Source organism: Tauraco erythrolophus, chromosome 2 (assembly GCF_009769465.1).
Source record: "Tauraco erythrolophus isolate bTauEry1 chromosome 2, bTauEry1.pri, whole genome shotgun sequence".
NCBI classification, from domain to species: Eukaryota; Metazoa; Chordata; class Aves; order Musophagiformes; family Musophagidae; genus Tauraco; species Tauraco erythrolophus.
This window is the reverse complement of record NC_141466.1, coordinates 70315766-70338245: the sequence shown is the minus strand read 5'-3', so window position 1 is coordinate 70338245 and position 22480 is coordinate 70315766. Positions and strand designations below refer to the sequence as shown.

Here is a 22480-nt window from a genome sequence, read left to right as displayed (position 1 = left end):
GTCTAATTTTGAGAAGCTGTGAACATAAAAAGACAATCGTAGCTCGTTGGTGTTAAGATACTCAGTATCAACTGACGCGCGACCTAACTGCTGTCAGGCTGAGCCCTCAGGAAGTCAGCACCCTAAATCAAAAGTCACATTTAGAAGATTATTTATGTAAATATTAACGTGTAAAAGGAAATTATAAAAATGCAATGTACTTAAAAGCAATCTGGGGATTCTACCATTAGGTGTGCACTGTTTTCTGTACCTGGCTTTGCTTTTCATAGCCTAGCCTAGAATTTGGCATTTACGTTGCTGAGTCACGAGCAAGAAGATGTTGAGCCAAGCAGTGCCAGGAAACATACCAATGGAGATTATATCCCCAGCAGCAGTCTCTGTAACAGATGCTGAGGGCACATGGGTTTCAGAGTCTGGCCATTGTAAGAGTTTATTTCTCCTGTGAATCTTCCATCCTTCCCTCAGGCTGTGGTTCCTGCCCCTTTAGATTTTTTTTTCCTTTTTTTTCTTCGAGAAAGTTGAGGGCGCAAGCTCTTCTTCTGTAATAAGAAAACAGGAATATTCCTGGAGCTGCTTTGCATTTCTCTGTGCTTCGTTGCAGAATTTCTGCCTAGAGCTTTGTGCTAGTTTTCATTTTTCATGGTGTACACATGATGTCCCAGTTGAGTATCCAGTGCATGTTTTATTCATGTGCTTTTCACCCCTTCTTTGAGATCATTAATAAAGCTGGTAAATAAACCGAGGCTTAACAATTCTCCTTGCCACACCCCACTGGACATCTCCTCCCAACTCGCTTACACTGTGTTTATCACCGTCCTTTGTTTGGATCTCGTGGTTTTTCAGCCTGTCTGATAATATTCTTATCCAAGCTGGTTTAGATAAGGGTTTCAAGTGGAGTTTTGAAAGGCATTGTCTCTGATTCTGAAATAAAGTCCAGTTGTCTTTTATCAGCTTCATTCAATTCCTGCACTAACAACCAGACGCTGCCGGCGCTGACTGGAAAGCAATAATGGCAGAGATGGCATGGACTGTTCGCGTTACGTGGATAACTCAGTGCCACGCTTTGCCCCAGGTTTGGGACTTTTTCTGTGCGTTCAGTGCATTGCTGATCATTACAGAGAGTCAAAAAAAAGTGGTGTGCTGTTGTATTTTCTCAAATGATGGCATGCTGACCTGTTCTTTTACAGAAAGCGATAAATTATCAATCTCAGTTACTCAACAGCTATGCGTGGGGTCCCACACAGTAAACGCAACACTATTTTTATTATTTTTATTTAGATTACCGTATGATGGTCTGAACAGACCTGACAGACAGACAGAACTGACAGCTGAAATCTCTATAGGTCAGTATATTGGCAACCTGACTATACATTACATACTAGCAGACTAACTAGTGTCAGGTTTTTCATTACATGTCCATAAAGGAGAGGAGGTTTAAGGAAGGAGATAAGGAGGTAGCTCTGGGTTTGTTTATGAGGATCTCCTCCCTGCTGCAAGGAGGAGTACCACAGAAATGCTGAGGAAACTTGTTAGAAAGTGTAAGGAATGAGGCTGGCATCTCTGAGTGGAACATGACATTCAGCTTGTGCATGAAAGATGGGTGACAGTTGTAGTCTCGGTCAGGAGGGCCCTGGAAGTAGACAAGCAACTTCCGCTTGGTGCGGTAGAGAAGCAATCTGAAGAGGAGTGTGACGTCAAACTGATGGACTAGAACAGTGTTCTTTGCATCAATATTTTTTTTGAATTTTAGTGCTCCAGAGGGCCTTTCTCAAGTCTCAAGGAAACCATATTTTAGCAATCAAGGTGAGAGATAATGAGAACCTTAAGAAAAGCTATATATGTACCTGTAGATAGTGGAGCCATATTGTAGAGGTATTAAGAAGAAAAAATGTCGAACATTTGAACACTACATATCTTCTGAGAAGGAGAAATCATATTTGTATTCCTTGTTTAATTTTTAATTTTTGGGTGTAGGTGATCTCCATTTTTTAAATCTCCCAACAGATAGGTTAAAAAGCATAGGTTTAAAAATGAAATCTGAGACTTTCATGTTATGTCATAACCCCTGAGTTAGGTTTTTGAGAAGAGAAATGATGTGACAATCTCAAAAATGCCACAAGAGGTGGCTACTGGGTGTATCTAATATGTTTCTGTCTAAGTTACCTGCCTAAGGTGGGAGAACACTATCTATTACTGCAGTATAACAACAAAACTGCTTGTGAGATAGACTACCTTCTAGCAACCCTTGGAGATAGGATTGTTATTTTTTCCTCTGTTATTGTTTCCTTTGCTATTTTGATTGTAAGTTTTACTGTTAACATTTGTGCCGTTTCATAACCCAGAATCTCTGTTGGTGTCAAGACCATATTTTAATAAATATGTATGTACACAGAGGCATGTATAATCCTCCCACTGAATAGATCATAAATCTCAGTGATATTACTGCAGGTGACATAGGTGGAATTCATCTGAGTTTGCCATTAGTTTCCTTATAATCAGTGCTCAGAAATTGATGTTTTTAAATATGATTCATTTTATCCTGAAGAAAACATCCAAAATATGTCAGATGAATCACCACAGAAGTGTCTGGTTCTTTCCAGAGTACAGAAGGATCCAAGGCTGGGTACTCAGATGCAGATACCCATTGTAGATGACTAAAGCCAAGTGGCATGAATCCCAATTTAAGCTTATTTAATATAACCTCAATGAATCTACCCCAAAACTCAAAAGTTAAACACCTGGCCTACAGAATCAGAAAATACATCATGCAGCACGTGTGGGTACAGTCAAGATGTGAGCGGTCTAGTTTATTGAGGTCTCAGGTACTTCCTGTGTGTGAAAGTCACATAATGGTCTGTGGCTTTGTCTTCTTGAAAGCAGTAAGTCCATTGTTGTAGTTTCTAGGATACTGTCCTCTGGCCATGCCCCAAATATATCCCTGATCCTCATATTTTACCCCCACACCCCACCATCCTCTGTCCCAGCTGCCACTTACCCACTACCCTGCACCCGGTGCATCCATCTGCTCTCTCTCTGGTCCTATGCAGAGCCCTACAGCCAGCTTTTCCCCTGCCCTACACGTGCTCCTATAGCCTGTCTTCCCCATCACACATGCAGTCTCCCCTGACCTTGCAGCCCCTCTACCCTTTCACACGTCGCAGCCTGTTTCCCCCGTGGTCCAGTGCTGCATGACGCGCTGCTTCCTATTAGCACACTCACACGGCTACAGGCGCAGCTGTTCAGCCACTAATCTCCAAACCCCAGTAGATTGGAAATTTCAAAATTGCTCTTTCTCCTCCTCTGCATCTCCGCTGCCCACTTCTAAGAAAGGAATTAATTTTCATCTTCAAAAACTTGTTTTCCTGTCGTTCCTGTTGGGACATTTCCCACTAAGAACTGCGTAACAAAAGTCGGTTTGTGATAATCTTGCCTTTGTTTGTTAAACAGAACCTATATTTTTGGAGAAGTCCATGTGTTTTGGGGTCTGAACTGACACACTGTGCTAGGACGCATCATATTTTGTAGCATCAATCAGTTTCTCTGTAGTAATCTGTTTGATAGAATGGATGCAGCAGAACACAGTGTGTCACATTGTGAGACATCATCACGTACATCAGAGTACGTTTCAAAACTGTTTTCAGCTACCACTCTTCCTTTCTTGACCAATTTCAACAAGCAAAGTTGTTTATTTTTTTGACAAAATTTGTAATTAATATTTTCACTTGAATGATATCTTGCTTTTTAAATAATAGTTGGGAACTACCATGTAAGAACAATAGCATAATACTACAAATAGTTGTAGGCAGTGAATTACCATTACATAGCTGACCTCTCTATTTAATTGGTAATGAGTTGACAGCTGATTCTCTCCTGACTGATGGAGGATGGAACTCGAGAAATGAGAGGTGAAAGAAACCCAGTAGATCATGTACGCCATCTCTCTGCCAATGCTGAGAACCAAAATGACTTGTCAGAGTTGGAAACAGAAATGGCTGAGTTCAGGCAGCAATGTCCCTGTGCTGAAAATATCCTTTGGGAGGCAAAATGATTTGAAACATAACACTTTGGGTTTCATCTGATATGACATTAGATTTTCTTATTACGCAGGAGCTTGCAGAACTGACAGTTCTGCTCATTGAACTAGACCTGAAAATAAAGAAGGGCTTCTATTTCATCACCAGCTATGAAGAATTTATGGACAAAATTCTGCCATAAATTACACATCTAATACCACTATTAGCTCCACAGAGGCCCGAAGTAGAGCAGCCCTCTCCCTCTTGTGCTTCTCTTGATAAGAGCATGTCCCTGGTGAAGCTATGCTTTCATGGATTTTTCCATTAAGTAGCTTTTTTAAATCCCCAAAATGATGAAGAGAAGCTACATCTTTAGGGAAAAGGATGGGTGGGTGTTTTTAGAAAGTTTAGGTTGGAAATGGGGGGATTTAGTGGGTAATTCCTATTCCTTCAGCAACACTACCTGTAAGCTTTCTCATTAACAGCCAGGCTTTCCTTCTGTCCTTTCCAGACCATTGTGAAACCATCTCCAAAGCATTTTCTGATATCCAGGAGATCTTGGGAGATGGAAAGAATATAAGTAAGATGAAAGATTTCCCCTCTGTCTGAAGAAGTAACGATCTGGTTCAATATTAGTGACTGGAACAATCCTATCCTTGTATAATTTGTGAAATCATAGAATCATAGAATGGTTTGGGTTGGAAGGGACCTTCAAGATCATCTAGTTCCAACCCCCCATGCCATGGGCAAGGACATCTTCCACTACACCAGATTACTCAAAGCCTCATTCAACCTGGCCTTGAACACTTCCAGGGATGGGGCAGCCACAGCTTCTCTGGGCAACCTGTGCCAGTGCCTCATCACCCTCATTGTATAAAATTTCTTCCTTATATCTACTCTAAATCTCCCCTTTTTCAGTTTAAAGCCATTGCCCTTTATCTCTACACTCCCTTGTAAAAAGTCTCTCCCCTCACATGTGATATAATTTGGTACATAATACATACATAACTCCTCTTGGCATACACATCAGATGCTATATTAGAGAACTAAGCCCTTTGTTAAGGAGATATCTTCTGGGTAATGAAGTAGATAGATGCTTAAAAATGTTGCATTTACGTTTTTGTCTGAAAGAACTATCAAGCTTACTCCTGGAATAGCTGACAGAGCAATCCAAATAATTGCTTTGATAAAACCATGAGCGATGCCTACTGAGAATGATAGGACAAAAAAAGGAAGATTCTGGCTCTCTGACAACTAGGCTTTCAAATTAGAATTTAGTCAGATTGACTTCAAATTGGATGAATCAATTGTTAAAAGATTTATCAGAGATTTAGTAACTAAAAAAAATAGTTAGAAAAATATTTAGCAATTACTGTTAAAAGATTTAATAGGTTTAAGGTACAGCGTAAAAAACCCAAACAACTTATTTAGATTTAAAAAGTCAGACTTGAAGGTTCATGTTTAGGTATACAAATGAATGACCTGCTTTCCAAAAGTACTGGCCAGTTGTGGCTTTTAGTGAAGTTAATAGGAATTCTGGAAGCCCGGAAGTCTTTAGAATCAGGTAATTTACTTAGGTACCTCATTTTAGGCACAGGTATAATGAAGGTCAGATCCCTGTTTTCTGAGCCAGGTGCATGAAATGCAACGAAGCTCTCATCAGATAACACGTAAATATACCGAAATGGAGTTCTGTTTTAAAGATACCAAGGAAGTTTTATACTTGAAAATGTGAATAACACATTTTTTACTGTCTTTTAACTCCACGGGCTGCGTAGCCCGATGGAAGCGTATATTTAGAGTTAGTTCACTGTTAATAAGTAAGTGCTGCCTGTGGACTTCAATATAGTTACAGTAAAGGATAAGACTTTGAAAAAATTGACAGGTACCTAGTTCTTTCTCTGTTAATGTATACTGTAAATTAAATGGTTAAATTGAAAAGAAAACATTTGTTTGGAAAATACTGATAAGTAAGGCTAATTTTGCTTCCTTTGAACTGAGTTTTCTTTCCTGTGTCACCTGTGGTGAACTTTTACCCAAGGGCAATGAATTCCTTATTTTTATGACTTAGTCTTCTTTAGCTTAGGATTTCTTCTCTTTGGTGACAGTTACAGACCTTTTACTCACTACATGTTAAATGGTAACACTGCACTGCCAAACTTCCACCATTTTTTTTTCTGAATGTTGCAGTCTTTCGCTGGAAATAAAAATTAGATAATTTCCTGTTTACAAGACAGAAAAGAAACCCACTGGCCTTCAATTATGGACTGTATATTGATGGTGCACAGCAGTAAAAAGTGTTATATGAAAAAGCAGTAGGGGATGATCAGGCCTGATAGTCCATGTATCTCGCAGTGGGTTACCAATCACGCCATGAGGAGCTTTTTCTGAACGTCTTGCTTCTCACAAAGCACTTCACTTGTCTTGTGCTACATGTTAGATTTGTTCCTACATCAGTTTTCAGACTGCTGATAATTCTGTCCTCTCCTAAAGCAGTAAAACTTTCTCAGCCATCACAGGAGCAATGAATCTGATGTCTTCTCATTGTAGCATTCATTTTACTGTGGTCTTTCTGGAGCGTACAAACTCTGACACTGAAGTTAAACTTGGGCATTCAATGAATTTTTAAATAAAAGAACATAGCAGCTGTAGGTTACAGTGAAATGTCATCAGTCTGTCTCCATGTTATAAGTTTTCAAATGGTGTCTGTCATCTTATTTTTCATTACTTCACTTTAGAGAGGTGGAGTTGTGACTGTGGATGACATACTCCTCTCATATCCGAAATTTAGGAGGCATTTAAATAAGTTGCTTATTCAATGCTAAACACTTTTCTTCTCCTTCCCTTTATTTAGGTGAAAACAGTCTTTTTCATACCAGCCTGGCTCTTAAGTTTTATGCCCCTTCATTGCCTCCAAACTGTTTTTTAAAATGAATATGGCAACTGTGCTAAATATTACATGTACATGCTGTGTGCAGCTAACACTCTGCAAAATGAGCAGTGCTTTTATGTTTCTTTGGTGCCCATCTTGCAACTCTTATGATATATGTTATGACTTATACGCCACTTTTGGAAATAATAACCACTGAGTTATTTTTGTAACTGTTTTACATTTTTCTTGCATTCCCTGACCTGCTTTCTCTGTCATCTGTCTGAAATTTCCAGCCCCTCAGTGATCTAGTTAACCACATCGACAGTTGAGTGAGGGTTTGGTGTAACCAATGGAGAAAAAACCTCCACTATGGTGATGTCATGGGAAGTGCAGGAAAAGGTGTCTAAGGCAAAACAGAAAGGGGAAAGGAGTTGTTCAAGCAGTAGCTGATTTGCTTTAGGAAGTTCCTCTCTCACCCTGTCACTGCTTATCCCTTTTTTCTCCTTCTTTCCCATATACCCATCGTGTTTGTGCTGGTAAGAGATGGAGGAGGCTCATGGTAATTGGTTATATCAGCTATTTTCAATTCAATTCCTGGTTGTGCTTACCATGGAAAATTAACAGTCCTTGTGTATAAATATGACCCCTACTCCTGGATTAATTTGATTATGTGTGAATCTCAGTTTTCATTTAAAAATAATAACTTTCTGGCTGCTCTGATGAAACAAGTTTGGATATGTACTCTAAATATTCCCTAATGGTTTAAAAATCAAAAGATAAATCTGAAGAACATATGAATTTCTTAATAATAAAAAAAAATGTTCTCAAATCCTTACAATGATTGCTTGAGATTGAATATTTTGAGACCAGAAAATTTCTGATTTTCACTCAATGCTGGATCAGCATTTGCTGAAAGCCAGATCTTTGTAAGCAGCTTTATTTGGGTCCACAAATAGAAAACTCATGTTCATTACTGACTTTGGGTATCTTAACCCAGAGTTCCTCTCGGATATCTTCAGTTATGCAAAATGCCTTGTGTAGACCTTCTGCACTGCTGATTTCATTCTTGGTATAACTTTCATTTCATCTGTGCTGCTGTGAGAGAGGATTTTGCCCATGAGTGACTGGCTGCTCTGCATTAGGCAAGAATATGCATATTTAAGAAAGAAGCACAAACTTCTGCCTCTAATAATTCCAAGATTCAACTGAAGGTCTGATAAATGCTATAAATTTTGTGGCAATGAATTTATTAGAAATCCAACCTAACAGCAGTGAGTTTTTATTTAATTGAGCTTTAAATCTCCTCTGGGCTTAGAGCAGAACAGTAAATCTGTTTAAACCCAAGTCAGTCTGGTTTGAAAGGAAAAGAATTTTATAAAACTTTCTCATTTGAACATATTTTGTTGTTAAGTTTATCTATTACTGGTGTGATACCATCGACATACATGGAACTGTGAAGATAAATGAAGTGTATACTAATAAATTAAAATGTGCCAGAGAACAGGTCCAGGCACTGGAACTTGATTGTCCACGCTGATAAATTGCTAGGATAGGATCTAACATGATTTCAGCTAGGCTAATTAACACTCTCTCAAATAGTTTCTAGATATGACTTGTTTATTTGAATAGTATAGTAGTACAGATACAGCCTAAGCCTGTGGACAGAGCTTTACTTGAAGTTAGTGAATCTTTAGCAAAGGGCATTTGTAGGACTATGTTAGAAACTATTGAGTGATGAGCTGCAACGGCTGAATAATGCCAAAGGATAATCGAGGATCTGTTTAACAACTTTTGATTGTCTTTCCATATATTATACTGTTTCACAGATACAGAGGAACTGGGAAGGATTATTTCTGTAAAAATCCAGAAAATCTAAGGAGAGAGGGCCAGGCATTGCACCTGTCTAAAGCAGACTTTGCCTGAAGCTAAAATTGAATGTCAAGACCTCCAGGATATGTGTTGCTTTTAGCACATACCAGTTCTGTTCAGCAGGGAAAGAGTTCGTTGCAGATATCTCTCAAGCTTAGTTTGAAAAATGGTAAAGACAGTTCTCACAGTTGGATATAGAGCAGAATTCAGCAGTTTTAAGAGGAAGCCCCCGTTGTTTGGTTATGAAGTTACATTCATTAAATGCTGGCAGCTTGAGTATCAATAAAAAAGAAATAAAAATTTATTCCATATCAGTTAGCTTTCTGTTGAAACCCTGAGGATCAAGATGATCATGAAGATGACATAGACATCTGCGTCCTCTCAATTTTACTTTTCCAAGTGCCTGAATGCTATCGTAGACCACTGAAGGATTAACCCTGTAAATATTGAAAGTATTAGGGTGAAACATGTTGTTTTCACCACTAGGAAGCTGAAGTTATCTTCTCATAGCCAGTTCAGTGTTCACTGATAATCTTTCCATATCTCTTTAACAAGAGGTTTTAACTTACATCTTGTAAGTCCTTGTCTCTGGAATGACGATGAGCTTGGAACAGTCATTTATTCTTTCTGTTGGCAAGTTACAAGGAAAGTCCTTCTATTTTTTTTTTTTTTTCCCTAATTCCATGGGGCCGAAGTACTGATTTTCTGGAGCTACTCAATCCAATTTTAGGTGAGAATTAAAGCTTATGTTTTCACAAGAAAAACTGTTCAGTAAAAAGCCCCAACCTCCAATGTTCTTTGAATAGTGTACTTGTTGAGAGGCTCTTTATACTTATATATTGTTACTTTCTTCCCAAGGTTGAATGTATTTTTTGTAAATTCCATGTAATTTTTGTTTATTTTTTACTATTTAGTGCATCTAGGCAGGAGGCAGAGAATACTGGAAAAAATGTAAAGCATGAATGACAAGAAAATAAATTATTTTATCTGTCTAAGATCTTTGAAATGAAAGTGTGAAGGCAGTGGAGGACAACTTGAGAACTCTGGAAATACTATTTTCATTCAAGCCCATCTCACTTCTAAAAGTTGAATTTTAATTTTACTGTATTGAAAGCCTCACCAATTGAAATGGTAACTCCTTCATACATCATCTATGTAATTCAGTCTTTGAAAGAAGGCAGCTATCAAGACTAGGGAAGGGTCAATTTATTTCATCTTGCATGATGTTTCATATTTTTTCTGACTGTTTGCTCATGTCAGATGGCTGTAGATCATGTTAGTAATACAAGCTATAGCTAATGAGGTCGAAACGTTATATGGCGCTGGTCTCGAACTCCCACTCTCGAACCTCTGAATAATTCCCTTCCTAAAGCCCCTCCCTTAGCTTGTGTGGCACAGGGTATTCAGTCTTCCTAAATGCCAACAGTTGACTTCGTGGCACCTCTTGCTCCAATTGCAGATAACCCTGATTTTCCCTTCTCATTAACTGTTGAAAAATGTTTGGTGCCAACTGGGAGTAATACTGTGCTATGCCTCCCTGGTAACGAAAAATATTACTTTCAGAGAATTCGCAAGGCAATCCCCTGCTCTTAATTTGACCTGTTTTATTCCTCACCAGGTTCTGTACTACAGGAAGTAAAATAATGTGCGTACTGAGAAAAATCTCTTGGCTTTCTCCCTGGAAAGTATTTTGTGAACAGAAACCTGTATTTTGAGTTCAGGCAATTTTATTTCTTTCCACCATTGTTGACAATGAGTCTTAGTAGATCACTAAATGAATGTGGAGATGCCAGTGAAAAGGATTGGGAATGTTCTGTTGTGGATCTGTATATTTGATTTTATTTGAGGTTGGAGAGCTCATTTCCAGGTTATACAGACAACCCTTCCACGTTATACATACAACCTTGATTATATAGCAATAAGCCTATATTATCACAAGGAGCAGAATTTTCTTTGTGCTCAAGAAAGTACATTGAGATGAAAGAGAAGTACGTTGGCATGTGAAGAATATATTATTTAATTTGGAAACTAAGAAGTGTCTAACCCCTGGGAGCCATCCTGTCACGGAGGGAGTAAAGCCAGGCTTCTACTATTTTATTGTGTGGAAATCATCCCTGTGAGCACCAGGGATGCCATAATATTGCACTTTCCTGTACGCTTTGTGTTCCTTGAGACCAAAAGTCTCAGTCTTGATTTGACTTTTATGCAAATGCTTTGTATAGATGTTCTGTCTTATGTCCTCCTGTATACTTGTGCAAGGATATATTACTTAGTCTTAAGCTGCAGCTCGTGAGAGCTGTAGATCGTCTGTCTGCTTCTGCAGACCGGATTTCCCAGAGCCCAGCTGCTGCCTGGAGAAAACGGTCTTTCGCCTGAGAATGGGTGGCCCTAGTGCCTAGAAAAGGGCTGTTTAACTAAAATAAATCTCAAATGGACCAGCTTTTCAGTTTCCATGAAAACAGCAGAAGCGGTTTTGCTAATTTTGTGTCGCGCATCAAGTTTTCTAAGAGAAATGGGAGAAATTTGGCCATAACATGGAGGAAATGTCCTGTACGAAAAGCATCTCCATTATGGCGGGAGCTGGAAGGTGCTGGTGCTGCTGATTCTCAAGTCACTGAGGACGATTGCATGATGGATTTTGTTTTGCATTTTGTGCTCCTCTCCCCTTTGTAATTCAGTGTTGGTTAATGGAAGAGCAGTTGCATTTGGTCTGTTACAGCGGTTTCCAATGACGGCAGTAATTTAACAGTGTGAAAACAGTCCGAGGTGTGACTGCTGTCGAGGATGAGCTCTGTATGCTCTGTCGTGAACAGATGTGGCATTAGAATATGTAGGGTAAATATTAATTTTAGGGAACAGATCGGGTGTAAATGTCCAGGTAGTAGCAGTGAGGGGGTTGCACGCTTGTGGTGCCTCTGGCAAAATACATGTAAGAAAGGGCAAAACTTGCCGCAGCGCTGACGAATGAGGAAAAAAGGGTGAGAAACAGCCCTGTGAGCCCGAAGGTCAGAGTCAGGAATGGGGGGAGGCTGAGCTGGGTGGTGGGGGGAAGGTGTTTTTATTTGTCTTTCATTTCTCACAATCCAAAAGCGTTTTAATTGGCAATAAATTAAATTAGTTTTCCTCAAGTTGAGTCTGGACCGCTCATGATGGTGATTGGTAGGCGATCTCCCTGTATTTTGCCTCAACCCCTGAGTTTTTCCATCTCATTTTCTCCCTGTCACATTGACAAGAGGGGGTGAGAGTGACTGGGTGGGCACCTGGCAGCCAGCCAAGTCCAACCCACCCCACTGCTGCCGAAAATAGACACAGTTCCTGCTTGGTCATATCCAAAATCTTGTGATTGAGCACCAGCGTACTCTAGAAGCATCAGAGAATTACGATTTCCCTGCATTTTCTGCTTGCATGAGGAGGTTGCTTTCAAGAGTACTCCACCTTTGACAGTGATTGCTGCTCTATATTGCTTTGTATGTGCGTGTCATGTTAGTATCAGCAGACTTGTCTTAACCACTAAACTGAAATGCATCTTCAGTTTATATCCTGGGACTTTGGGACAGTATTTTTGAAAAATTGACTCAGAGAGTGTGAGATTTCAGATATTAGAGAATTGCACAGGTTGGCTTTCATAAATCAAATTTCAGGTTTCAACAGAACTGTAAGAAAAACACAGTTGGTTTTATGCAAAGCATATATTCTATTACATTTTGACTTGTTTTTTTTTTCCTCCTAGATAAACATCATGTCAATGGAAACAGAATGGTAGAACCTTTCCCAGAGGGAACACAGATGGCTGTGTTTGGTAAGACATCAGCTTTAAAATAAAAGCTCTAAGCTGTATACTGCTACTGCATGCCAAATTTCTTAATTTCAGCCTGAGTCCTTAGAGTTTTAGAATCTGGGCTGCTATTGCCATTTTCTAATCACTACAATCAGGTAAAGCTACTGATCATTTTGGGGCATGTTCATACCCCAAAAGAATTATATTAAAAGTATTTTTTTTTTTAATTGAAATCTTTTTTTTTTCCATAAAAATTCCAAAATAGTAGCTTTTAATGTATCGTAATTCCTGTAAGATCACTCATTAGTTTAAACAAAATTCTGAAGATGAACCATGATTCTCCAGACCTTAAGTCATGCAAGGAATGCAAACTGTTGGGATCTACTCTACTTGCAGAGTTGTTACCATTTACATGTCCCAAACCAAACCAAACCTGCTGTTCAGTGCTTTATTTTGTGAATAGTCCCATAGACTATTGAGTACCAGCAAAGCTGGAAAGGTGGCCAGTTGTAAATGAGAAGATGTTTCATTTCATTGTATCTATGCTATTTTCTATGAAAATGTCATTGTTTGAGCCCTTTTGTAAAACTTGAAAAAATGTTTCTCTGGAGAAATTAATCAGTTCTGGAAGAAAGAAACATCCTAAAATAGGTCAGAATTACCAGTTTTTTACCAAAATATGGACTGAAATCTGGGAATTGTCAGAGCTGTCATTTCAGAATGTGCTAATGTTAGTCCTTAAGAGCAAGCCTATGGAATTTTCTAGGGAAGAACAAAGTTGATTTCTATTTAAAACTTATTGTTACAGAGAATGAAAAATTTCCTAACCCTGTTTTGAACCATAAGATTGGTTTCTTTAGAATGGATATAATTCTCTATTAACTCCCACAGGATGGTACAAAAGTGCCTTAGGAAATTTATTAGAACCTATTAAATGTTTATCTCTCTGGGATGTTGATGTAAATGTTAAAGTACTACTTGATACACCTGCTATATCATCTAGCCTGATGGAGTTCTTAATCGTAAGTGCTGGTCAGGAATATAAAGCAGTCATCACTGGTTTTGATCTGGGCCTGTTCTGATAGCATATATATAAATTTTGGCAATTACAAGGCGATGGGTGTAACAACAAATATGAAAAAATGGAGGATGTACCCTGGAAAGCAATGATTCTGAGAAGCAATACTACATAAATGCCCAGTATGATGGAACAAAAAGAATAAATGCAGCCTTCAGATATGAAAACAGGAATATAGAGGGTAGGCATTAGCAGGCAATTTTACACCTGCACGCAGTGTTTCTGCGACAGATAGTAAAATATATTTCACATTCTATTGAGCAATTAGACAGAGTTTATTAACAACAGTAACAAAAAAGTGAAACACTGAAACAAGCTATCAAAGCAGCCAAGAGAATCTCCATGTCATCATGCCTTCAGATAGGGTCTGGGACAGTTAGTGGGGTGCTTAACCAGTGGTTTCAGCTGTCTTAGGCTCACCAGGCTGCCAGCTGCCAAACCAGACGGATGAAGGTCTCCTGGAGTCCTGCGGTCCTAGAGTACCCAGAATGAACATAGACACTTGAGTCAGACGCCACATTCCCCCTAGATGCTTGTTGAGGTTTTGCATCAATAGAAAACAGGTTATTGATCTCCATAAAGGCAAAAGTAGTAAAAATTACCTTCCCTTTATGATTCAGTAGATCGCATTAGATAATCTAATCATGCCTACTGATGTTAAAGATTGTGAATCTGTATTTTATAGACGAAAGTATCCTATGTCAATATGGCATTGAGTCAGCCTATGTCAATATGGCTCAGTCATTGAGTTTAGTGATGATGATCTGGTCTAATTCATAGAAAGAAAAGACGTAGCATAAATATTTCAGAAACCTGAGCAGTGTCTGAAAGTTCTGGTGTAGTAACAGTTTACGTATCTGTCCGGAATGAATTGTCAATCTATTTACAAACAGAGCTGTATTCACATCCGAAATATCTGCAATCCTATGTGGAATGCAAAGTGCTAAGTTATCCATGGGCACTAATTTGTTACTTCAAAAATTATCTTTTCAGTTGATGATAGCAAAAAAACTTATTAAGCGTTAACTTTCCTATGGAGCTAACCACAGTTCAAGAGGAGAAATGGTTTGTGAGTGACACCCTTCAGTGATCGTCGTGATTTCTCCAAGTTCTCTTTAGAGTTCCTCTAATCCAGTATTGTCTTTCTGCCAGTATTCCCTTGTCTGTGGATTTTGAGAACATTGAAAAATTATTGAAGTGGTGGAATGAGAGGCTGTTTGACAATTTTTTTGGAGCTAATGGAAAATGATTGTGTGTTTGTTACCTTTGAGTTTTAAGGTTAAGATGGATGTAGAGATTCTTCTTTGAAGTTCTTAGAGCAGACAGGGTCAGAGAGTTCTACTACAATCTGATATTGATGCAGTCTTCACTGTTTAAATTCTTTAAAGCTTCAGGTTTATTTCCTGTATGATGTTAGACCTTTTTTCCAGTGGTTCTGGTTGGTGTTGGTGTGAGTGCTTCTATTGGTGGTTATATCACTGCTGATTGTACATGATTTGTAAAATTTCATAGAAAGTACTATCCTGCCTACAGAATTTCATTGGCAGAGTGCAAAATCTTATTAAACATCCTACTTTGAATCATTCCTGAGGAACTCTGTTATATTCCTATTAAACCTGGTAACTTTCATCATTTTTCAATTGCCCTTGATTTTCCACAAGATTGCGATTGCAAATGTTGGGATAGGTGGTGAAAACTCATGCTGCTGCCATCTGTGCTGCGAATAAATGGAAAACCTACACGTTCTTAGGTTTACTGTGAGACCTGAGATAGAGTAGTATACAAACATGACTCTGATGATAATTGTTGTCATTTGTTGGCATTGACATCCCATTCTGATATGCGGTATAGAAAAATGGAGCTATGGTTCAGTTTTGCTACTTCCAAGAGGACAATGTTCTCTGGCCCTGTGGGAATGGGAATGAAAGGAAGCACTCAAAGAAGAAAACAATTATTTGTTAGTAATTCTTCTCAGATTGTTAGTCATCTTATCCATGTATACTCCTGTTAACATCAAGTTCTTTGTATTTTAGGACTCTGCAAGCTAGGGGAAAGAAACTGAGCTAGTCTGAGCTAGCAGACTTAGCAAGAGAGGGCTTCTTAAATCTCTCCTCCAGAAACATCCTTTAATCCTTTAAATGGGATTGCACAAGAACAAGTCTCAAAGAGCAGAAGTTACTAAGAAGCAATCTCTCTTCCTTAAAAATATCTGCAAAAACTGAAAGATGGTAAATAACCATATGATTTTGTGGATATAGCCTACTTGCAGTGAATTTTCCTACTGCTTGGATAGTTTTAGATTCACCACTAAAAATAGCAGTATAAAATGTAATGCCAGGTTGTAGACACTAATCCTTTTCCCTGCTTGCACAATGCAGTTAGATTGCATTACATAGTTCCATTTTCTGCAAAACCACCTTCGAGATTGTTCCTTCTAATGCTGCATTATTTACTTCATGATATGACTTCTTGTTTTGATCAAGGTACAGGGTGAATGTACACAGGTCATTGTTCCTGCAGCTTTCCCATTTATAACAGAACCTCACAGTTTTCAAAAGACTATTTAAATTCTCTTGAGATTCTCCGGTTGTCTGTTTAGCATCACTCAGCTGCCTAAGATACACCTATTGTTCATTAGAATAAAGACATGCGTCCTTGTTTCTACAATGGTGAAAAAGCTAGATTTCAAGGATGAGGGTGACTCTTTAATGGAAATCTTTTAATGCTCACCATTTAATGACCTCACTAAGAGCACAGGAGGTGCACAGGCACTGCTCCTCACTGGAGACAAAGTAGAATGCTATATCAAAAATCGTTGTGTCCCTTGAAGTAAAGAAGGGAGTGTATTCCTGAGTTCAGTGACTGTAACAGATGAAACTCTAGATGTTATGTGTTTGTGTTTATCCTGGTTTCAGCTGGGACAGAGTTAGCTCTTCTTTTTAGCAGCCAGAAGAGCTCTGTGTTTTGGTTTTAGTCTGAGACTTGCTCTGAGAAGAACGCTGACAGTGCACTGATGTTTATAGTTGGCACTGAGGTCTCAAGGACTTTTCAGCTGCCGTGTTCTTGCCAGTGTGCAGGAGCACAACAGGATGGGGGGGGCATGGCTGGGACAGAGGGTCCCCAACTCTCCTTATGATTTGTACTTAGACTTAGGATTGAGGGCTAGACTGGCCAATTAGTATTCCATATCATGCAGCGTCATGCCCAGTATAAAATGAGTGACAGAAGGAAAGAAGGGCCTTTGCTCTTCCGGGACTCTCACTTTCAGACTCTCAAGAGTGCTCTCTCTGTCTCACTCTCTATTTTCCGGCCTCTCGCTCGTCCGGGATTGCGGTGTTGGGATTTATCTGTTTTGGGATCATTAGTTCAGTACGAGATGTGCCTTGGCCAAGGGGTGATGAGCAATTACACTGTACATCATTCGTTTGCATATATTTATCATTGTACATATATACATATTCATATATTAATAGTATTAGTATTGAATTGTTCTTATCTCAATCAATCGGTCTCTTTCGCTTTTCTCCTTTAATTCCCTTTCTCATCCCTGAGGGGTGGGAGAGGGTGAGTGAGCAGCTGTGTGGAGTTTAGTTGCCGGAGCAGCCTAAACCATGACAGTGTTATGGATGGTAAAGTAAGAGTCATTTGATAAATGTGAGTCTGGAAAGTTTTCTTGTAGTTTTTATGACCATAGATATTCTAAATGAAAAGTATTTTGCCTATAGCGACTGATTTTGACCAAAAACCTAAGCAAAAGTCAAAACCTGAACATATATAGTAGAGAGTTGATAACGTTTTAAAAAGAAGCAATTTAGAGTCTAAAATCAACTTTTGGATAAAGTGTAAAAAATGAAAAGAAATGCTTGAAAGCTGCATAATGTGCAACTTTCAATAAATTAAAATTTCCATCAGTACTATTATAATTCTTTGTGTATTTTAAGCACGTTTAAATGCACTGCCGTATTATGGTCAGAAATATTTCTGGTCAGCATTTCTGAATTTTCAGTGCATATTTTTCTTATCAACTGCTGCTATTGCAAGACTCCGGTTTAGCCCAGAACACCTATATATTCACGGTGCTTTATATGCTACCTTATTTCTCTAAGAGGAAGCATTGTGCGTATGGTGCTCTAATTTACCTTTAATAAAGTCCGGCAATAGTTCAGATTTCTAATTAGAACACTTTTTAAATATGAGACTAAATTTTGTTGTATTTGCTTGACATATACTGGCTGCTAATGGGATAATTGGTTTCTTGATGTAAACAAAATATAGACGGAAGTAGGATGTTAAGTAACGAATAAACTCTATTTACAGACATTTCTCAGTTGACAGACAGCTTGTTCATGCTCTGCACTTATTAGACAGCAGCATGTTCCAGTAATTCTATAGAGCTGTATTATCATAGAATCATTGAACGGTTTGGGTTGGAAGGGGTCATCTTTGTGGCCCTTCTCTGGAGCCGCTCCAACAGCTCCATGTCCTTCTGATGTTGGGGACCCCAGAGCTGAACGCAGCACTGCGGGGGGGGGGTTTCACAAGAGCAGAGCAGAGGGGCAGAATCCCCTCCCTCGACCTGCTGCCCATGCTGCTTTGGATGCAGCCCAAGACATGGTTGGCTTTCTGGGTTGCCAGCACACATTGCCGGCTCATGTGCATCATGAACTCCTTATCAACCAACAAGCCCAAGTCCTTCTCCTCAGGGCTGCTCTCAATCCATTCTCTGCCCAGCCTGTACTTGTGCTCATTGTACTTTGCCTGAGTTATTTTGTTCTATTGAGATTCAGATGTACTCTATGCATTCCCACAATTCCCACTCCTTCCAAAGGGTATTTAAAAACTAAGATAGGATTACAGCAAGATTGTCACATTAGCCCTGGGTAGAGCCAGGGGTTTCTCAGCCTTTACATGCAGCCTTTGCTGCTGCCTGTGCAGTACAGCGTCACATGGTACCATGTATGTGGCTTCTGATGTTGGAAAGCTGAGCTCCTCAAGCAAGACCTGCTCTTGAGTGGCTCAACCATTTTTAATAAAGGCTTGATCAGGACAACTTTTCAACTAAAGGAAAATAATTTCTCTTGAAAGTGGACAGTGTGTTAACAATGGGTCACTCTATGTAGAGTTTCTTTTACTCATTCCTGAAACAGCTACTGGTGGCCATGTCAGATAAGACAGTGTGTTAGGAAGTCCTTTGGTCTAACTGACCTTTCAATTACTATGTTTTTTTTATGAGCTCTGTTCTTTTCACTAGGAAAAGAAAATCAAAGGAAACAGAGTTTGGACCCCAAAAGAAATACTTTTTTTGTAGACAGAAAAATAGAACAAACTGTTTGTCAAAGAAAACTTTAAACTGTGCTACATGTCAGAAGATATTATATTGCTATCTGAAGAGAATATAAGACTTCATGATGTTGAAACAGGTGTGTGTGCTGTGACCTAAATTGTAGGAGAAACATCTACAGCAGTATTACCAGATGTTACAAGGATCACATTGTTGAAGAATTGAGAGCCAGAGGGAATATCTTCCAGAAGGGATTCATGTTTCTCATGCTAATTCTCTTTCAGCATCTTGGAAAAGCGAAGGAAGTTTACTAACTGCCTGGGTTTGTAAAGCACTGAAATGTTAATGTCCTGTGTTCACAGGGTGGTGTAAAAATGGACACTGAACTTTCTGCAGTTCTGCAACGAGAAAATCAACACGTGAAGACATTGTGTAACAAAAAAGGATTGCCTAAAGAGAGGCTGCTCTGTCCCTAAACCAAATCATGTTCCTATTCTTACCTTTGCAGTATATTTATTAAAGAACTATATCCTTATTTCCCATTTTGGAGTTGTTGAAGTGGATCCAGAGGAGGGCCACAAAGATGATCCAAGGGCTGGAGCACCTCTGCTATGAAAACAGGCTGAGAGAGTTGGAGTTGTTCACCTTGGAGAAGAGAAGGCTCCAGGGAGACCTTCTAGCAGCCTTCAAGTACCTAAAGGGGACCTACAAAAAGCTCGAGACAGGACTTCTATAAGGGCATGTAGTGATAGGACAAGGAGCAATGGATTTAAACTGAAAGAGGGGAAATTTCAATTGGATCTAAGAAAGAAATTCTTCCCTCTGAGGGTGGTGAGGCACTGACACAGGTTGCCCAGAGAAGCTGTGGCTGCCCCATCCCTGGAGATGTTCAAGGCCAGATTGGATGAGGCTTTGAACAACCTGGTGTAGTGGAAGGTGTCCCTGCGCATGGCAGAGGGGTTGGAACTAGATGATCTTTAAGGTCCCTTTCATCCCAAACTGTTTTATGATTCTATGATTCTATTTTCTTTTTCTGTCTTCCAGATACTGACTTATGGCCAGTGTCTTTTTGTTGCCTCTTCCTGAGAACTGAAACACAACCCAGTTCCCTGCCTCTGCTATCTCATCCTACTTCATCCTTATTGCCACCAGTGCCTAAGCATCCTCTTCCTTGTACTCTTGCCTGAAATATGATGCTCTGGTTTGCTGGTCAAAACTTCAGGGGTTTTGTCAGCTGTAAGTAATTGCCAGGGAAAATTCTCTGTTTAGGATTTAAGGTTCTAACCAGGGAAGCCATGAACTGAAAATATTCCCCTAAGCTGTTGTAAAATAAGGTGATAAACACAGAAATAAACATAATTCTGGGACCTTTTAAAAATAAAACTCTTAATATTTAATTTCTCTTGCCCTATAGCATATTGTAGGCATTATGCATTGAATGCTGGTGGTCTGATTTGGTGGCATTGTGCATCAGCTTCATGGTAGTGTAACTGGCCACTTGCAGAGCACTCTGCGAGACAGACCCAGATAAATACAAAACGCTACAGTCTGCTTGGTCTTTGCCAAGGACATTTCCTGACATTTATAAACACTAATAAGGGACAATAAAATATCCCTAATGCAAAGTGAACGCTGTCCTTGATCAGCACAACCCTTCATAACATTCTTTCATTTCAAAGGATCCACGTCTCTCTTTCTTTTTGCTTCTGAAAACAAAAGTAATGTGGCCTTCAAACACAATATCTGTCCTTCTCCATCAGGGACTTGTTTATGTTAATTTAGCTTTCTTGAGGTAACGAAGAATTTAGCTTTGTGTGGGTTTCCACTTAGAGTGTGATTGCACGTTAGTGAAGATCCTGAGGTTTTTAAAAGTAAATCAGTTTGCAGCTTTTCAATCAACATCCTTCACCTTAAAAACAGCCATTTAATTATGTTTTGGGGACTTTCCCACTGAAATGAGTAGAAGAGACCTAGTTAATTTTCATAGGGTTTGGGATAAGCCTCAGTGATGTCCAACAGCAGGAATTGTCTCTAACGTACCTTTTATTTTCTATGCAAAAAGCCAGCAAGAGCACCGAGATTACTTTAGCAGTGCAAAAGCCTTGCAGAGAAGTAATTTCTTGCCAATGATAAATAGGGATATATCAGTGACTAGGATGAACATATGCTCGGCATCATTCTGAGTTGGTTTAAGTTTGAAATAGAAGTAAATTATCCTGTTAATGACTAGAGGCTGCCCTCATGAGATTTATGCTGCTTTGTGGGAGATATATGTGCAGCATTAGGGGTGTATATGTGTTTATGTGCTGGGATATATGATATACACACATACACATTTACCATCAGCATTTATCCTTTGATTCCTGTTAATAAAGCACAAAGCATGGTGACATAGCATAAAACATACAGAACGGTGATGATTTATTTCTGTTCTGCCATGAAAAATGTGATGCTAATTGCCAGTAGTTACAACAGCAGAGAAAAAATATATAAGGAGGTTTTTTGAGGGATAATATTGTGTTGTTTTGGTAATTTTAGACATATTCTGACATTCACAAAATATTGTCAGTGCATCTTACAGACTCTAATGGATTTATCTTTCCAACACTGCTGTCATGGACTGACAATATTAGAAATGGGGATGTGAGACCAAGCGAATAGGGTCTTATATTAAAAAACATGGATTACTTATTATTGGCTTATTCAGTTTGGGATAATTTAGAGTGATTTTCCTGATTTTCAGGAGTTTTTCTCACCTGATGAAGTTATTGGTCATCGCAGAAAATACACAATTAGGTTTCTTGCTTAAAATCAAAGATACAAAAATCTTCAGCTACTTTTAAAATACCTGCTTAGAAATGCACCTGAAGCTTGGGGGAGTCAACTGGAATATTGATCTCATTGGTCTTTTCAACTCATTGGGCTGGAATTAATCTCAACAGATTTTAGGTATGTAAAGTGGTCTTCAAGAATTTCTTCCTAGTCAGAGAAAACACATTTGGAGGTCAGTTCACAACAGCTGTCTCAGAAAGGAATAAATCACCTTCTGTAGGTGCCTTGTTCTGCCAAATGCTATCTAAACAGCTAGCTTAGACCAGAGGGAATTGGTTCATTTGCATAAATGTGTTGCAAATGTTTTGTGCCATTTGAGGTGTCCTAGGGCATTTGAGACGTCCACAGTGGGCTGACAGGGATGATACAGGTCTCACAGGAGATCCATACTCTTCTGAACTAGGAGATGAAAGCCAGACAGGTTTATCTAGGACATCCCAAAAGATATTAAATACCTTTGTTTACGGATTCAATACACATATAAAGACTTCTAAATGTAAGTGTAACAACACGTATGTGAAATTGTCCTTGATCTCCAGCTTCCAAGGACATGGGTCTACCTTTTGTCATATGTGGCCCTCTTATGCCAGTCTTGTGCAGAATTGCTGCATAAGACATCTCAGATGACACCAGATGCCTTTATTTATGCATCAGTACTGAATGCTGGATCCCCACTGTCATGGGAGCTCGGGCACCTTTTGTCACGTGCGAACACCTATTTGTAGAGATCTAAATGTAGTTAATGGAGCCTGCGTGC

General features: G+C 39.1%; 1 protein-coding gene across 1 annotated transcript in view; it reads left to right on the top strand.

The window, feature by feature from the left end:
• Positions 1 to 22480, top strand: part of MSRA (methionine sulfoxide reductase A) — a 323230-nt gene that overhangs the window by 121432 nt on the left and 179318 nt on the right. Inside the window, exon 2 of the mRNA XM_086624224.1 lies at positions 12485 to 12553. Within this exon, the coding sequence (XP_086480350.1) occupies positions 12485 to 12553 (69 nt within the window). The remainder of the gene's footprint in view (positions 1 to 12484; positions 12554 to 22480) is intronic.